At 38.6% G+C, this 19,702-nt stretch overlaps 1 protein-coding gene across 1 annotated transcript in view; it reads left to right on the top strand.

The window, feature by feature from the left end:
- The window catches only part of SMG1 (SMG1, nonsense mediated mRNA decay associated PI3K related kinase), a 114,431-nt gene that overhangs the window by 60,660 nt on the left and 34,069 nt on the right, over positions 1 to 19,702 (top strand). The window contains exons 32-36 of the mRNA XM_018040496.1: positions 16,345 to 16,489; positions 16,608 to 16,746; positions 17,633 to 17,863; positions 17,973 to 18,150; positions 19,034 to 19,195. Coding sequence (XP_017895985.1) covers positions 16,345 to 16,489; positions 16,608 to 16,746; positions 17,633 to 17,863; positions 17,973 to 18,150; positions 19,034 to 19,195 — 855 coding nt within the window. The remainder of the gene's footprint in view (positions 1 to 16,344; positions 16,490 to 16,607; positions 16,747 to 17,632; positions 17,864 to 17,972; positions 18,151 to 19,033; positions 19,196 to 19,702) is intronic.

Raw genomic sequence — 19,702 nt, 5'->3', positions numbered from 1 at the left:
TTTACAGATTGAGAGATAGCTAAACGTTTTGCTAAAACATTAGAATTTTGTTCATGTTGTTCATTTTGATGTTGTGAATCCTAGAACTGTAGTTACTTAGACTAATTCTATGTACTATAGGTGTCTTTATTTGTAAGGCATATAGCTTGTTATCATTATAAATCTTCATATTGGCAAGTGGCACTATTGCAGGAGATTTCTTCATTTCTAAATTGGGGATAAAAATATTACTTCATGAATCTCTCATTGAATGAAATTGTTACTTTTCACATATTATTTTTGCCAGAATTTTTAAGCTGAATCTAATTGTGAGGAAATGGCCAGTCATATCCAAAATACAAGACACTCTATTACATACCTGACACCTGAACTGTTTGTAAAGTTCAGTGTCATGAAAAACATTGATGTGTTTTACAGGCTTACTTGAGAAGCTGAGTGATTGATTTCAACATATTAGCCTTTCAGAAAAGCATAATGCAAATGTGTGCTTTATCAAATTATGTACCATTATAATGTTATAGGACTTACTGGCCGATAGCAAATTTCCGAGAAGGCAATGGCACTCCACTCCAGTACTCTTGCCTGGAAAATCCCATGGACAGAGGAGCCTGGTAGGCTGCAGTCCATGGGGTCGCTAAGAGTCGGACACGACTGAGCAACTTCACTTTCACTTTTCACTTTCATACATTGGAGAAGGAAATGGCAAGCCACTCCAGTGTTCTTGCCTGGAGAATCCCAGGGACAGGGGAGCCTTCTGGGCTGCCGTCTATGGGTCGCGCAGAGTCGGACACGACTGAAGCGACTTAGCAGCAGCAGCAGCAGCAGCAGCAGCAGCAAATCCCTAAAATGTAAATGAAAATGGTGTTAGAAATTTATGAATGTGACATTGTTTTTTTTTTTTTTCCCCCATCATGGCAGTACATATTGGAGTTGGGGAACCTGACTTTATCTTGGGACAGCTGTATCATCTATCTTCAGTACAGGCCACCTGAAGTAGCCAAATCTTGGCCGCATTGGCTAGTTGGCTTACAGATGGGGCAGAAAGGTGGTTGACAATGCCAGGTATGTATGTTAAAATGTGTAATTTATTTAATGCATTGCAAAATAGAGATTTAGAATGTCTACTGACATGGCAAAGCTTTGGTAGCTGAAATACTGATGATTTGTTTTATTTTTATAGTCAGGGAGAAGGTGTTCGTCTGTTGCCTAGAGAAAAATCTGAAGTTCAGAATCTGCTCCCAGGCACCATAACTGAAGAAGAAAAAGAGAGAATATATGGTATTCTTGGTCAGGCTGTGTGTCGCCCAGCGGGGATTCAGGCAAGAAAAATCTGATACAGTATTTTGGGGAAATAGTGTTCTAAATAGCCTGATTAAATATTTCAGATGAAACTTTGATAAGATGAAAGTGAGTTAAAATATTTTTCTAAGAAGAATGTGATTTCTCGAGAAATCAAGTCATTTCCTTAGGGTTCTGTTTAAAAAGGTGAAGTTCTTTTTATGTAAAATAGATTTCTCTTTTCACTGCTCTTCTGATCAGATGTTAGGTTCTTATCACTAGCTTAGAAGCTTTTTAAAATATGCCCATGTCTAAGCACTACCCCACATATTCTGAATGGAATGTTTGTGTATGTGTTGGGCATAGGAGGGTTTATGTAAGTTTACTAGGTGATACTTTAATATACAGCCATAGCTGAAAACCAGCCAACTAGATAGTCTGTATGATTTATTCCCTTCTGTCTCAAAATTCTATTAGTTCTAAAATGTTATGTCTAATTTAGTTGTAGACTTTAGACATGTGAAGTTTATTTGCTGAGCTAAAACTGTTGACTTCTTGTTCTAGACTTTGGCACATATCAGTGTCTGCCAAAGCTGGTGTTAGGTACGTGTGCAGTACTGTAGAGAGGGTCAGGTAATTCTCTGCAGGCAGAATATTATATTGTAACTGAAGCATTTAAATTCCCCAAATCAAAATCTTCAATCTTTGCTAAATGCCTGTATCCTTCTTTAGCTACATTAGTAAATATATCTTAAAGAGAAGCATAGTAACATTTATTTAGCATGTATAGCACTACGAGTGGAGTATTTTGATCTTTCATAAATGAGAAAATGCTTGCATATATTAGGGAAATCATGTACCTTTCTCCTTTTTAAAATTTGTGTCCCCAAATAGCAATTTTTGCCCTGTTTTTCTTAGGATGAAGATATAACGCTTCAGATCACAGAAAGTGAAGATAATGAGGAAGATGACATGGTTGATGTTATCTGGCGTCAGTTAATATCAAGTTGCCCATGGCTTTCAGAACTTGATGAAAGTGCCACAGAAGGAGTTATTAAAGTGTGAGGAAAGTTGTGGATAGAATCTTCAGCCTGTATAAACTGTCCTGCAGCGCGTATTTTACTTCCTTAAACTCCAATGCTGGGCAGGTAGGTAGCACAGTATTCCGTTATGAAAGTTATTTGAAATTTCTTTCTAGCAGATGAAAACAGTATTCGGAATTGTTTAATTGTTTCCTCTTGTCTCTCATCCTTAGATTCCTTTAGATGAAGATGACCCTCGGCTCCATTTAAAGTCACAGAGTGGAGCAGAGCACGGATGACATGATCGTGATGGCCACGTTGCGGTTGCTCAGGTTGCTGGTGAAGCATGCTGGAGAGCTTCGGCAGTATCTGGAACATGGCTTGGAAACAACACCTACTGCGCCATGGAGAGGTGATGATCCGAATAAAATGTTTCAGGGAAAAGTACTTCTGGGTAGAATGTAGTAAGACAGTTGAAACATAATAGTTCCTTGGATTTCCCTGGCAGTCCAGTGGTTGAGACTCTATACTTTCGCTGCAGGCGGTGGTGAAGCTTTGCGTCATGTAAACAGCATGACTGTCAGCGCCATGGATGCAGCCATTAAGGATACAACGATGTACCAGAGTCAGTTGTTGGAGAAACATAAAAGGTAACTAGGTTGTGTTTTTCCTTCAGTAGCTCTTTTGCACGATATAGTTTACACCATTTTGAATTGTAGTTCATCATTTTTGATCGTTTCTTTCACGTGTGTAGCCACCAATACAGTCAGACTGCAGAACATTCTATGTCGGCCCTCAAAAAGGTTTCCCTGCATTGGCTTCTTCCGCAGCCATGTTTTTGCCTCCTGTCTCCGGGCAACTCGCTTATTTCTTCCCATCATCGTACGCATTAGACTTGTCTTTACTAAGTTTTTAATAAATCTTGTACAGTCATGTTCTGCTGTCTGGCTTCCCTCTTGCTCAAGCATTCTTATTTTTTAAGGTTCCTGTGTTGTATGTGTCAGTATTGCATCCTCTCCTAGCAGTCTGACGTATATCCATTGTATGAGTTCACCATAGTTTATCCTGTTGGTCCTTTAACATACTTGAGTTGTTTTCAAATCTCAGGCTATTATGTATAAAAGTTGCTTATGATATTCAGTGTACAGGTCTTTGGTTTGGTATAACATTGTGCCTTTCTTTTAAATAAATTGGAGTTGTTGGGTCATATGGTTTAAGCTTTTGAAATAGTTCAGCAGTCTTCTTATAAAGCTGGTTGTATATTTTACGTTACTTCTGACATTATGTACTTTGAATAGTGTTGGTCTTCTAGATTTTATCAGTGGAGTGAAATCTACAATACGTAATCCTACATTTTGGTCTTTTATTTGCATTTTCCAAAGATTACCTCGATCTATTCGACCGCGTCTTTTCATCTGTGTATAGTGGCCATTGTATAAGTATTTCAACTCTGCCTTATTTTTAATGAAGACTTATATGTTCTGGGATATGTTCAAATTCTTTTATCAGCGTTACTATTACCGTGAATGCTTTCAGTTTCAGTTCGAGTCAGTCACTCAGTCATGTCTGACCTCTTTTGCGGACCGCCATGAATTGCAGCACGCCAGGCCTTCCCTGTCCATGCACCAAGCTGCCTGGAGTTCACTCAGACTCAAACATCGCATCGAGCGCATGATGCCATCCAGCCATCCGGCGCTCACCTCTGTCGTCCCTTTCTCCTCCTGCCGCCCAACTCCTCCCAGCATGCAGAGTTTTCCAATGAGATGCTCTCAGCATGCGAGGTGCAAAGATGGAGGTTTTCAGCTTTAGCCATCATTTCCTTTCCAAAGAAATCCCAGGAGCTTGGATCTCCTCAGAATGTGAATGCTTTAAATAATTCAAATGAATACCAGAATTAGCGTTTGTCATAAAATATTTATGTCTCATTTTTAAGGAAGAAAACGTCGATGTTGAATGGATATTCAGAAAATTTCCTTTTGCATAAAAACAGAAAAAGTTGCCACGAATTCTGTCCAAATTTGTCAAAATGCTGGTCATCAGAGTTACTGAGCGTAAGATTTCTATTAAATTTTTAAGTCAGCTATGTGCTGGGATATGGGACCTTGTACTGCAAGGTGATTACTGGCAACTTCTGATTCCCGCAAGGACCCTCAAGTGCCATATAGACCTAGTTTTGGATCATTTCGCAACACTTTGCAAAATCCGAGGACCTCATGGAAGTCTAAACTTCTGAATCACTTTGCTTATAGCAGTATGGGGATTATTGCCGCCCGCTCAAGATTCTTGAAAGGATTGACGAAGGTTATATTAATTAACCTTAGGCACAGAGCATGACGGTAATAGGTAGGACTACAAGTATCTTCTTCCTTTCTCCATCCTTCTATACTGGAATAAAGGTTTTAAAATTGAAAAAGGAAAAATGTCAGTAACGCTAACACAGAACTTTCATTCTTCCTTCACATTTTTTTATTTAGCAAAACCCTTATGCAAAATAACTGTGCCTTTGTTGCCAGGTACTAATGCGTGGTAAGTTTGGGATAGTAATGGTGGAACAAAGACAAGTCTGTTTTTTCTGCATTCCTAGGAACCAGAAGGGATTCTGAAGTGTTAGGCAGGGGAAAATTGTTGCATCAAGCATAGGAAGCAGCAACATGTGTGGCGACTGTGAGGTGCACGTTACATGGTGCTTAAAATAATGCAACAGGGCCACTAGTTTAATCCTGGGAATCAGAAAAGGCTTGGGGAGAAGTAACATTTAAAGCTGAGAAAGAAGGTCAGACTGATTTAGTTAGAGAAAACACCATGTGTGAAGGCACGCAACAGTAATAAAGAGATTCTTTAGAGGACTCAGTTGCTCATCTAAGGGAGAATGGGAAAGAGATGAAGCTGGATGAGATTGAGATAGGAGTGGAACGTAAGCATCAGTTGCCTGACAAGCCAGAAATTTACGAGTTAGGGAAGGTATGAAAGGGAAAATTAAGTATTCAGATTACCTTTATATTAGATCAGGTTTCAGTTGCAGGTTGAAAACAAATTAGAGGCAGCAGAAGTCCCTGGTGAAAGGTAACCAAAATAAGTGACAGTAGCAGACAGAAAAGAAAGCTGATGTGACGTTGAGGGTTGACATCTAAGATGCTTGCGCAGGATTCCTCATCTCAAGGTAGCCAGGTTTGATCATTGGTGGACTTTACCCCAAGAAGGAAAACAGGGAAGGAAGTAAGAAAGATTTGGGAGGTGGGTGGGAAATGGGATTCCATGCGCGACAACAGGTTAAAGTGGACCATTTGAAATACTCGAGTTAATAGGGACTAGACTGGTAGGCAGGTGGGACTACAGATGGCAGGTCCTGGCGCTAGAGATAAGATTGGAAGCATCGTCGCCATTTGTATGGTAATGAAGCCACGGGAAGCAGATGAATATGTGTCCAAGGGAGAGTATGCAGAGTGAGAAGAGTAGAGAGCCTAGGCTGCGACCGCGCAGAGGCCCAATTACAGTGGATGGGTTAGTTGGATGAGAAGGAGACTGGAGAAGCTGATTCTTTCAGAAAGGCAGGATGTAAAACTAGGAGAAAACAGCATGTGGTAGAAGGGCAGAGGGTACTTACTGGCAAGAAGGGGGGATGGGTCTAGCCTTATCCTCATTCCCCGCCCACCCATTGGCCTAGGCCTCTTACTAGGTGCAGAAACTAAAAAAGTTAATTTCTTTAGACTGGGACGATTTTTACTTTCATCTACTCGCATTGTATACATTGATTTTTAACAAACAAACATTTATTGTTCATTGTGTGCCAAGCATATTGCTAAGCTTCCTTAGGGATTTGAAGATGTAATGAAAATGAGTTTTATCTTTATTTAGAGGAGGGCAGTGGGAAAAAGAAATAGCTGGGGAAGGGAATTTTTGGCCATGTTTTAGTGGTTCTGGAATTAGACCAATCTGGGACTAATAAAACATTTTTCTTCTTCTGCAGAACACAAACGTTCGCAATTAGAAGCCATCTCATGGAATTAGGTCTAACTAGGCAGCAAAATTTGCTCAGAAAACGGGGGAATGTGTCGGGCTCTGGCAACAAGATTGCTGGCACAGTGTAGTGAGGTTCAGGCTGGGAAAGACTAACCAGCTGCACAGGATTTAGTCCCAGCACTTTAAAAACATATCAAGCCTCAAAGGTCAAACGGATGAAAAAGTGGGAACGCTGAACTTGACATTGAAAAAACGAAACTGCTATATACAGGCAGGTTAGTAAAAATAATACGTGACTGTATACTAAAAATCAAGTGTATGAGATGTTACTGGTGTAATGGGTTAATAGAAAAAGTGATTTTTTTTCAACTTCTGACGAACATTTGCATCCTGAATAATGTTTTGTGTAATTGAAGTATCTATATAGTTGGTGCTTTGATTTTGTTATTATTATAGTAAGAAATGTTTCGCAGAAATCAAGTTGATTAATCAGCTGAATTTACAATATTACTTTACCCTGAAAGAATATCATTTGTTTACTGCTAAGAGCTGGTGTTTTGATCTTTTTATAGGCCAGTCACACATGGCAATGGAGATGTTGAGAGTTGCCTGCGCCATCTCTTTCTGCAAGTCTGGCCAAAGCTGAGCATTGGCTGTTGCCAAGTCAAATTTTGAGCATTGGCGTAAATGGATCCGGCAGAATGGAAAGAAAATCTCAGGGCAGCTGAAAAGCGAGGTTTACCGAGCTCAGGCAAGCAGCAGAACTTCACGGGTCCTTTTCTACTTTTGCTAAAAATATACTCACTCTAATTGAACTAAACATGCTTGTTAATTACGGATGAGGAAGAGTATCCGTGCGGAGATAGGAGAGTGAATCTACAGGTAGATATTTGTTTTAATAGCTTTAAAAATGTTGATTTTAGAAGGTTAATTTCCCTGTTTTAAAGTTTACAATGTTTGTGTGTGGTCAGTGTGTGTCTGACTCTTTGTTGAGCGCCCCGATGAACTTGGTAACCCACCTGGCTTCTCTCGTCCATGGGATTTCTCACGCCACGAACACTTTAGTGGTTGCCATTTCGTTACTCCAGGGGATCTTCCCAAACCAGAGATTGAAACTCGTCTCTTGTACTTCCTGCGATTGGCATTGATGGGTTATAGGCTGACTATATATTTGCCACAAAAACTGTCTCTGTGAAAATTTATATATTAGATTGCCCAGAAGTGACTCAAAGCACCATCTTTAGTATTCCTGACACCAACGTGGAAGTCACGTGAACTCAAACGCTCCCGGTCATACTTCCCAAGCTGCTGCCAGTTCATGGTGCTCTTATGGACGTTAGATGTTTTTGCTGGCAGAAAGGTTCTACCTGTGATATTTAAAATTCTTCCTCATACTGGGAAAGAACTTTAACCAGACAGATATTAGAACAGTGGGCCTCTGATCCTGTCGACTAGGTGAAGCCACAAAAAACTACAGAAAGGTTCAAGTTTCAGATCCTGACACTAAATGCTTACTTAGCAACCAAAGTGTAACTCGACAAATAGAGTAGTTAATTTCATTCAGTTTTGAGTGCCTGTTATGGTAGGACCATTAATCCAGGTTTACAGAATTGGAGAGATAGCTAAAACGTTTTGCTAAAACATTAGAATTTGTTCATGGTTGGTTCATTTTTCCGATGTTAGTTGTGAATCCTAGAACGTAGTTACTTATGACTAATTCTATGTACTATAGGTGTCTTTATTTGTAAGGGTATAGCTTGTATCATTATAAAATCTTCATATTGGCAAGATGGCAGCTAATTGCAGGAGATTTCTTCATTTCTAAATTGGGGAATAAAAATATTACTCGTCATGAATCTTCTCACTTTGAATGAAATTTTAGCTTTTCAGATATTATTTTTGCGCAGAATTCTTTAAGCTGAATCTAATTGTTGAGGAAATGGCCAGTCATATTCCCAAAATACAAGAAACATGCTGGAAAGAGAGGAAGGAAATGTGGTGTGTTGAGTATGCTAAACTGAGTATCTGTAGCTGTGAGTTTGTGGTTTGCACTCCAATTAAGATGGTAGTTGCATCTTCAATGGTGGCCTATGTGGAAGGAACTTCATCAGGAATTGTGTGTAACTGCTCCCTTTTCCTATAATTTGTTCTATTTTTTTGACTGGCTCCACAGCCTGGGGAGAGTGTAATACAAGCTAACTCAGTATTTTAATTACAGATCACTAAGCAGTTTTGAATCTGGAGAATTTATTGAATGCACTGAACAATTAGAATTGTTACCAGGAGAAAATATCAGTCTACTTGCTGGAGGATCAAAAGAAAAAATAGGTATTTGAGATAATTTTAAAATTAAGTATTTTAATGAACAAATTGTTTAAAATGTTTGGCTTAGTATACTTTAGTGGAAAATCTGAAAGTTTTTGTACATTTATTAGGGCAGAGTGAAGCAATAGATTAGGGCTGTTCACTTTACATCTGGGCAGATGTGAAAGTTTAATTCAGATTAAGCAAACTAAAAAAGGCTATTGTAATGCTTAGAGATCTATCTGACCCATTTTCTTTGAAAAAAGTGCAAGTAGTGTTTAAATATTTTTCTTGGCTTCACATCTTAATATGGTCGATTTAATTAAATTCTTTATTATAACTAGAACATTTTAAAAAGTGTAGTACTGGAAGTTAAATATTGTGAATATTTTATGTGTTAACATTGATCTGCCTAAATTCATTGTTTGCCCCATTAAGCAGTAGGTTGACTTACTGATTTTTGAGTCTTTGAAAATGAACTCATTTTGGGAGGTCTGAGGTATTATTTTATGTGAAGTATTTTATACTTTTTAAAATACTTTTTTTATGCTGTTTTATGCTTCACAATAGGTGATACCTCAGACCTCCCAAAATGCTATCAGAAATGCTTGATCATAGTGTCTGAACTTAAATATGAACTTAAACATGAAAGGAGGTATTCATTGGTGATTTTTTTTTTTAATACTATCAAGGTATCTTGTCATTCTTACACATTAAAAATGAATTAACTGAGTGGAACCTGTTTGATTTCTGTAGATATGAAAAACTGCTTCCTAACATGTTAAGTCCAGATCCAAGAGAACTTCAGAAATCCATTGAAGTTCAGTTTGTTAAGAAGTTCTGTTTGTTTGGCAACTGCTTTAAACCACATAGAACAAGATCAGAAGTGGCAATCTATTACTGGAGTAAGTTTAATCCTAAGGAGGTAAATATGTATTACGTCTACCATATGGTAAATGTGTGTAGTTTGGTGGGGGTGAGGCAGTCACCGGATCACTGCAGTGGTAGTCATCATAGCTTCGTTTTAGTTGTAGAAGTTGTATTTTGTATAAATGCCGCTTGCAAATATACAGAGGTTGAAATTAAAGAACATCAAAAATTTCATATCCCCAAACACATATATCTTGACTTGCTTATGTCATTTTACTTAAAAGCAAGCAGTTCCTTTTTCTTTCCCCACTTTGGATGCCAGTGTGGTAGCATCTTATCACACTGCTTTATCCCTTCAGTGGTTACAAGTTGGAAAATCTTTTTTGTTAATTAGCAGCAAATATTCTGTTTCAGAAATGTGGTGAAGTACCTGAAGCAAACCTCCCGCATAGCCGTGGGGCCCCTGAGACTATCTACGCTCACCGTCTCCCAGTCTCTGCCAGTCCTAAGCACGTTACAGCTCTATTGCTCTTCTGCTTTGGAGAACACAGTTTCCAACAGACTTTCCACAGAGGTGCGTGTGTGTGCATTTTCAACCAGGATATTTTTCTGACCATTAACAGGCATTAGTGTTGACAAAAGCTATTTTCAAGTTTTTTAAAAATAACATTTGTAGCATTTTTGGACAAGCTATTAATATTAAATCCAGAAATCTAAAATGCCATTTTCAGGCAAATTTTTGTCGGAAAACTATGTGAGGAAGATGGAACATAAGAATGACTAGTTAGTTGCTTAATTTTTTTCTTCCTTCCTTTCCTCCTTCCTTTTTTTGCATGAGGAGTTGATTATGAAAATATATACCAGAATGTATAAATTTCAGATTTGACTGAAAAGAAGACACAGTGCCTCTTCCTTCAAACAGGATACAGTTTAACCAAAAGTGAACCCTTCCCAAGGGAAATAATCCTTGAGAATCTTTTTATGAAGTGGTTGTTTTATGTTTTTTCTGTAACTTAGCTTTTGCTTTATAGAAAATAACCCTTTTTAATTAAAATAAGACTACTTTATTGTAAATGCATTGATAAATTGAACTTAATATTCTGAAAAAAATATTTTTGCTTTTGGAAAAACAAAGGTTTTTGTCTTTTTCCCTTGTGATTAGAAGATACAGTGAAGGTAGAGGAAAGTTTAATAGATAAATCTGAAATAAATCTGAAGTAGCTGACCTGTGGGGTCATATAAGGATTCTTTTTACATTAAGTGGTTTTGACTTTTCTCTGGCAGGACTGTCTTATTCCACTCTTCAGTGAAGCTTTGCGTTCATGTAAACAGCATGATGTCAGGCCATGGATGCAGGCATTAAGATACACGATGTACCAGAGTCAGTTGTTGGAGAAAATAAAAGGTAACTAGGTTGTGTTTTTTTCAGTAGCTCTTTTGAGATATAGTTACACATTTTGAATGTGTAGTTCATCAGTTTTGACGTTTCTTCACGTGTGTAGCCACCAATACAGTCAAGATGCAGAACATTCATGTCGGCCTCAAAGGTTTCCTCATGCTTCTTCCCAGATGTTTCTCCTCCTGTCTCGGGCAACTGCTTATTTGTTTCCCATCACTGTAGATTAGACTTGTCTTTACTAAGTTTTTAAATAAATTGTACAGTATGTTCTGTGTCTGGCTTCTCTTGCTCAGCATTTTATTTTTTAAGGTTTCCTGTGTTGTATGTGTCAGTATTGCCATCCTTCCTACAGTTGAGTATATCCATTGTATGAGTTCACCATAGTTTATCTGTTGGTCCTTTAACATACTTGAGTTGTTTTCAAATTCAGGCTATTATGTATAAAGTTGCTATGATATTCATGTACAGGTCTTTGGTTGGGTATACATTGGCCTTTCTTTTAAATAAATTGGAGTTGTTGGGTCATATGGTTTAACTTTTGAAATAGTTCAGCAGTTTCTTATAAAGTGGTTGTATATTTTACGTTACTTCTGACATCTATGTACTTGCAATAGTGGGTCTTTAGTTTTAGTCAGTGGAGTGAATCTACAATAGTATCTCATTTTGGTTTTATTTGCATTTTCCAAATGATTACTGATATTGACCGTCTTTTCATTTGTATAGTGGCCATTGTATAAGTATTCAACTCTTGCCTATTTTTAATGAAGACTTATATGTTCTGGATATTCAAATTCTTTTATCAGCTGTACTATACCGTGAATGCTTTCAGTTCAGTTCAGTTCAGTCACTCAGTCATGTCTGACTCTTTGCGACCCCATGAATTGCAGCACGCCAGGCCTCCCTGTCCATCACCAACTCCTGGAGTTCACTCAGACTCAACATCCATCGAGTCCATGATGCCATCCAGCCATCTCATCCTCTGTCGTCCCCTTCTCCTCCTGCCCCCAATCCTCCCAGCATCAGAGTCTTTTCCAATGAGTCTCTTCACATGAGGTGGCCAAAGTACTGGGAGTTTCAGCTTTAGCATCATTCCTTCCAAAGAAATCCCAGGGCTGATCTCCTTCAGAATGTGAATGCTTTAAATAATTCAAATGAATACAGAATTAGCGTTTGTATAAATATTTATGTCTCATTTTTAAGAAAGAAACGTCATGTTGAATGGATATTAGAAATTTCCTTTTGCTATAAAACAGAAAAGTTGCCAGAATTCTGTAAAATTTGTCCAAAAATGTGGTCATCAGAGTTACTGAGTAAATTTGCTATTAAATTTTAAGTCAGCTAGTGCTGGGATATGGACTTGTACTGCAAGGTGATTACTGGCAACTCTGATTCACCAGGACCCTCAGTGCCATATAGACCTAGTTTTGGATCATTTGCCCAACACTTGCAAATCGAGGAACCTCATGGCAAGTCATAAACTTCTGAATCACTTTGCTTAACAGTTATGGGGATTGCCCCGCTCAGATTCTTGAAAGGATTGACAAGGTATATTAAAGCCTTAGCACAGAGCATGACGTATAGTAGGACTACAAGTATCATCTCCTTTCTCATCCTTCCTATACTGAATAAGTTTTAAAATTGAAAAGGAAATGTCAGTAACCTAACACAGAACTTCATTCTTCCTCACATTTTTTTATTTAGCAAACCCTTATCAAAATAATGTGCTTTGTGCCAGGTACTATGCTGTAAGTTGGGATATAATGGTGAACAAGACAAGTCTGTTTTTCTGCATTCCTAGGACCAAAGGGATTCTGAAGTCTAGCAGGGAAAATTGTCATCAAGCTAGGAACAGCAACATGGTGTGCTGACTGGAGGTGCACGTACATGGTGCTTAAAAATAATGCAACAGGGCCACTAGTTTAATCCTGGGAATCAGAAAAGGACTTGGGGAGGAAGTAACATTTAAGCTGAGAAAGAAGGCAGACTGATTTAGTTAGAGAAAACACCATGTGTGAAGGCCACCAACAGTAATAAAAGATTCTTAGAGGACTCAATTCTCATCTAAGGGAGAATGGGAAGAGATGAAGCTGGATGAGATTGAGATTAGAGTGGAACGTAAGCATCAGTGCCTGACAAGCCAAATTTACGAGTTAGGGAAGGGATGAAAGGGAAATTAAGTATTCAGATTTACCTTTATATAAGATCAGTTCAGTTGCAGGTTGAAGAACAAATTAGAGCAGCAGAAGTCCCTGTGAAAGGTAACCAAAATAGTGACAGTAGAGACAGAAAAAAGCTGATGTGACGTGAGGGTTGACATCTAAGATGCTTGCCAGATTCCTTCTCAGGTAGCCAGGTTGATCATGTGCCTTTACCCAAGAAGGAAAACAGGGAAGGAAGTAAGAGATTTGGAGGGTGGTGGGAAATGGATTCCATGCGACACAGGTTAAAGTGCCTTTGAAATACTCGAGTATAGGGGACTAGACTGGTAGGCAGGTGGGACTCAGATGGCAGGTCTGCGCTAGAGATAAGATTGAAGCATCGTCAGCATTTGTATGGTAATTGAAGCCACGGGAGCAGATGATATTGTCCAGGGAGAGTATGCAGAGTGAGAAGAGTAGAGAGCCTAGGCTCGACCCCAGGAGCCCCAATTACAGTGGATGGGTAGTGGATGAGAAGGAGACTGAGAAGCTGATTCTTCAGAAAGGCAGGAGTAAACTAGGAGAAAACAGCATGGTAGAAGGGCAGAGGGTACTTACTCAAGAAGGGGGATGGTCTAGCCTTATCCTCATCCCCCACCCATTGGCCTAGGCTCTTCACTAGGTGCAGAAACTAAAAAGTTAATTTCTTAGACTGGACGATTTTTACTTTCATCTACTCCATTGTATACATTGATTTTAACAAACAAACATTTATTGTTCATTGTGTGCCAAGCACTATGCTAACTCCTAGGGATTTGAAGATGATGAAAAATGAGTTATCTTTATTTAGGGAGGCAGTGGGAAAAAGAATAGCTGGGGAAGGAATTTTTGGCCATGTTTTAGTGGTCTCTGGAATTAGACCAATCTGGGACTAATAAAACATTTTCTTCTCTGCAGAACAAACAGTTCCAATTAGAAGCCATCTCATGGAATTAGGTCTAACAGCAGCAAAATTTGCTAGAAAACGGGGGAATGTGTCGCTTGCAACAAGATTGCTGGCACAGTGTAGTGAGGTTCAGCTGGGAAAGACTACCACTGCACAGGATTTAGTCCAGCACTTTAAAAAACTATCAACTCAAGGTCAAACGGATGAAAAATGGGGACCTGAACTTGACATTGAAAAAACGAAACTGCTATATACAGCAGGTTAGTAAAATAATACGTGACTGTATACTAAAAATCAAGTGTATGAATGTTACTGTGTATGGTAATAGAAAAGTTGATTTTTTTTCAACTTCTGCAGAACATTTGCATCCTGAATAAGTTTTGTGTAATTGAATTATCTATATAGTTTGGTGCTTTTGATTTTGTTATTATTATAGTAAGAAATGTTTCCAGAAATCATTGATTATCACTGAATTTACAATATTACTTTACCCTGAAAGAATATCATTTGTTTACTGCTAAGAGCTGGTGTTTTGATCTTTTTATAGGCCAGTCAACACATGCAATGGAGATGTTGAGTTCCTGCGCCATCTCTTTCTGCAAGTCTGCCAAAGCTGAGCATGCTGTTGCCAAGTCAATTTTGACATTGGCTAAATGGATCCAGGCAGAATGGAAAGAAATCTCAGGGCAGCTGAAACAGGTTTACAGAGCTCAGCAGCAGCAGAACTTCACGGGTCTTTCTACTTTGTCTAAAAATATACTCACTCTAATTGAACTACCATCTGTTAATACGATGGAGGAAGAGTATCCTCGGATAGAGAGTGAATCTACAGGTAGAATTTGTTTTAATAGCTTTAAATGTTGATTTTAGAAGTTAATTTTCCCTGTTTTAAAGTTTACAATGTTGTGTGTGGTCAGTTGTGTCTGACTCTTTGTGACCCCATGAACTGTAACCCACCTGGCTTCTCTGTCCATGGGATTTCTCACGCACGAACACTTTAGTGGGTTGCCATTTCTTACTCCAGGGGATCTTCCCAAACCAGAGATTGAACCTGCGTCTCTTGTCTTCCTGCATTGGCAGATGGGTTATAGGCTGACTATAATTTGCCACAAAAACTGTCTCTGTGAAAATTTAATATATTATATTGCCCAGAAGTGACTCAAGCACATTTCTTTAGTATCTGACACCACGTGGAAGTCACTGAACTCAAACCTCCCAGGTCATACTTCCCAACTCTCCAGTTCATGGTGCTCTTATGGACTTAGATGTTTTTGCTGGCAGAAAGGTTCTACCTGTGATATTTAAAATTCTTCCTCATACTGGGAAGAACTTAACACAGATATAGAACAGTGGCCTCTGATCCTGTCGACTGGTGAAGCACAAAAACTACAGAAAGGTTCAAGTTTCAGATCCTGACACTAATGTTACTTACAGAAAGGTACTCGACAAATAGAGTAGTTAATTCATTCAGTGTTTGAGTGCCTGTTATGGTAGGGACCATTATCCAGGTTTTACAGATTGAGAGATAGCTAAACGTTTTGCTAAAACATTAGAATTTTGTTCATGTTGTTCATTTTGATGTTGTGAATCCTAGAACTGTAGTTACTTAGACTAATTCTATGTACTATAGGTGTCTTTATTTGTAAGGCATATAGCTTGTTATCATTATAAATCTTCATATTGGCAAGTGGCACTATTGCAGGAGATTTCTTCATTTCTAAATTGGGGATAAAAATATTACTTCATGAATCTCTCATTGAATGAAATTGTTACTTTTCACATATTATTTTTGCCAGAATTTTTAAGCTGAATCTAATTGTGAGGAAATGGCCAGTCATATCCAAAATACAAGACACTCTATTACATACCTGACACCTGAACTGTTTGTAAAGTTCAGTGTCATGAAAAACATTGATGTGTTTTACAGGCTTACTTGAGAAGCTGAGTGATTGATTTCAACATATTAGCCTTTCAGAAAAGCATAATGCAAATGTGTGCTTTATCAAATTATGTACCATTATAATGTTATAGGACTTACTGGCCGATAGCAAATTTCCGAGAAGGCAATGGCACTCCACTCCAGTACTCTTGCCTGGAAAATCCCATGGACAGAGGAGCCTGGTAGGCTGCAGTCCATGGGGTCGCTAAGAGTCGGACACGACTGAGCAACTTCACTTTCACTTTTCACTTTCATACATTGGAGAAGGAAATGGCAAGCCACTCCAGTGTTCTTGCCTGGAGAATCCCAGGGACAGGGGAGCCTTCTGGGCTGCCGTCTATGGGGTCGCGCAGAGTCGGACACGACTGAAGCGACTTAGCAGCAGCAGCAGCAGCAGCAGCAGCAGCAAATCCCTAAAATGTAAATGAAAATGGTGTTAGAAATTTATGAATGTGACATTGTTTTTTTTTTTTCCCCCATCATGGCAGTACATATTGGAGTTGGGGAACCTGACTTTATCTTGGGACAGCTGTATCATCTATCTTCAGTACAGGCACCTGAAGTAGCCAAATCTTGGGCCGCATTGGCTAGTTGGGCTTACAGATGGGGCAGAAAGGTGGTTGACAATGCCAGGTATGTATGTTAAAATGTGTAATTTATTTAATGCATTGCAAAATAGAGATTTAGAATGTCTACTGACATGGCAAAGCTTTGGTAGCTGAAATACTGATGATTTGTTTTATTTTTATAGTCAGGGAGAAGGTGTTCGTCTGTTGCCTAGAGAAAAATCTGAAGTTCAGAATCTGCTCCCAGGCACCATAACTGAAGAAGAAAAAGAGAGAATATATGGTATTCTTGGTCAGGCTGTGTGTCGCCCAGCGGGGATTCAGGCAAGAAAAATCTGATACAGTATTTTGGGGGAAATAGTGTTCTAAATAGCATACACCTGATTAAATATTTCAGATGAAACTTTGATAAGATGAAAGTGAGTTAAAATATTTTTCTAAGAAGAATGTGATTTCTCGAGAAATCAAGTCATTTCCTTAGGGTTCTGTTTAAAAAGGTGAAGTTCTTTTTATGTAAAATAGATTTCTCTTTTCACTGCTCTTCTGATCAGATGTTAGGTTCTTATCACTAGCTTAGAAGCTTTTTAAAATATGCCCATGTCTAAGCACTACCCCACATATTCTGAATGGAATGTTTGTGTATGTGTTGGGCATAGGAGGGTTTATGTAAGTTTACTAGGTGATACTTTAATATACAGCCATAGCTGAAAACCAGCCAACTAGATAGTCTGTATGATTTATTCCCTTCTGTCTCAAAATTCTATTAGTTCTAAAATGTTATGTCTAATTTAGTTGTAGACTTTAGACATGTGAAGTTTATTTGCTGAGCTAAAACTGTTGACTTCTTGTTCTAGACTTTGGCACATATCAGTGTCTGCCAAAGCTGGTGTTAGGTACGTGTGCAGTACTGTAGAGAGGGTCAGGTAATTCTCTGCAGGCAGAATATTATATTGTAACTGAAGCATTTAAATTCCCCAAATCAAAATCTTCAATCTTTGCTAAATGCCTGTATCCTTCTTTAGCTACATTAGTAAATATATCTTAAAGAGAAGCATAGTAACATTTATTTAGCATGTATAGCACTACGAGTGGAGTATTTTGATCTTTCATAAATGAGAAAATGCTTGCATATATTAGGGAAATCATGTACCTTTCTCCTTTTTAAAATTTGTGTCCCCAAATAGCAATTTTTTGCCCTGTTTTTCTTTAGGATGAAGATATAACGCTTCAGATCACAGAAAGTGAAGATAATGAGGAAGATGACATGGTTGATGTTATCTGGCGTCAGTTAATATCAAGTTGCCCATGGCTTTCAGAACTTGATGAAAGTGCCACAGAAGGAGTTATTAAAGTGTGGAGGAAAGTTGTGGATAGAATCTTCAGCCTGTATAAACTGTCCTGCAGCGCGTATTTTACTTTCCTTAAACTCAATGCTGGGCAGGTAGGTAGCACAGTATTCCGTTATGAAAGTTTATTTGAAATTTCTTTTCTAGCAGATGAAAACAGTATTCGGAATTGTTTAATTGTTTCCTCTTGTCTCTCATCCTTAGATTCCTTTAGATGAAGATGACCCTCGGCTCCATTTAAGTCACAGAGTGGAGCAGAGCACGGATGACATGATCGTGATGGCCACGTTGCGGTTGCTCAGGTTGCTGGTGAAGCATGCTGGAGAGCTTCGGCAGTATCTGGAACATGGCTTGGAAACAACACCTACTGCGCCATGGAGAGGTGATGATCCGAATAAAATGTTTCAGGGAAAAGTACTTCTGGGTAGAATGTAGTAAGACAGTTGAAACATAATAGTTCCTTGGATTTCCCTGGCAGTCCAGTGGTTGAGACTCTATACTTTCGCTGCAGGCGGTGTGGGTTAAATTCCTGGTTGGGGAACTGAGATCCCACGTGCTTCATGGTGTGGCCAAAAAAAAAGTTCCTATATGTTTACTGTTTGAATGTGTTATGAAATAGCTAAATTAGTTCAGACGACACTGTGGACTGCTTGTTATACCACTTTCCTCCCACCTTTCAGAGAAATGGAAGGCTGAGAGGCAAAAAGCTTTTAATATACAAAAGGAATTTTGGAGAGAGTGATAAGAATGTTTCAAAAAATTTCATATCCCTTTGAAAAAATTGTCTATGTCTGCCTTCTTTTACAGGCATTCACAGAAAATATATTTCTGTATAAAGTTTTGAATCAGGATTTTGATCATAGCTCTGTACCCTTACTAAGACTTCCCTAGTGGCTCAGATGGTAAAGCATCTGCCTGCACTGCGGGAGACCTGGGTTCGATCCCTGGGTCGGGAAGATCTCTGGAGAAGGAAATGGCAATCCACTCCAGTATCCTTGCCTGGAGAATCCCATGGACAGAGGAGACTGGTAGGCTATAGTCCACAGAGTCACAAAGAGTCGGACATGACTGAGCAACTTCACTCACTCACCCTTACTAAACCTGCAAATCAAGAGCTATTGTGTATATAGTTCTTTGTTATCCCAGGGAGAAATTTGAGACTCCTAGAACTAATGGCTGACATATATCAAGTTTTATCCTTTTGCCTCCACCATGTTGACTGTTTTTTTAAATAACTTTAAAGTATTTTTCTTCTTATCCTGAAGGAATTATTCCACAGCTTTTCTCACGCTTAAACCACCCTGAAGTGTATGTGCGCCAGAGTATTTGTAACCTCCTCTGTCGTGTGGCTCAGGATTCCCCGCATCTCATACTGTATCCTGCAATAGTGGGCACCATATCACTTAGTAGTGAGTCACAGGCTTCAGGTAAGGAAGGTTAAAATACTGCTACTTTAAATTAGTTTGCAAACACTGTTTATTAGGTAAAATTTTTTGAGCTTTATGTTCCTTAGTTGATAAGAGTTTGTGATTTTTTTTTCCCAACAATAATAATAATATTACCAATGGTAATACCATTTATTGAGTGAGTAGCTACCATGTCTGACAGTAAGATGTGTGCTTTACACTGTATCTTCAGTCTCAAAATAACTCGCCAGGGCTTGGAGAAACTGAGTCACTCTCAGTTCACTGAGCTGAATTAACTGGCAGATAAGGATTGAAACCAAGTTCTGAACTCTGGCTAGGCAAACACTTTATTTGTTGAGACTCATCTATTATCATTCCCCCCATTTATCTTTTATTAGCTTATAATAATAAGTATGAAGCTCAACTTGTAAAAAGGTGTAATATCCGTGATCCTTGGTCAACTTAGCGTAGACGTGCAAGATGAGTTAAAACAAGTGCTCTGGAATCAAATACATTAGAGATGTATTC

Source organism: Capra hircus, chromosome 25 (genome assembly GCF_001704415.2).
Source record: "Capra hircus breed San Clemente chromosome 25, ASM170441v1, whole genome shotgun sequence".
Taxonomy (NCBI): Eukaryota; Metazoa; Chordata; class Mammalia; order Artiodactyla; family Bovidae; genus Capra; species Capra hircus.
The sequence above is the reverse complement of the archived record's forward strand: the minus strand, read 5'-3'. Positions and strand labels throughout refer to the sequence as shown.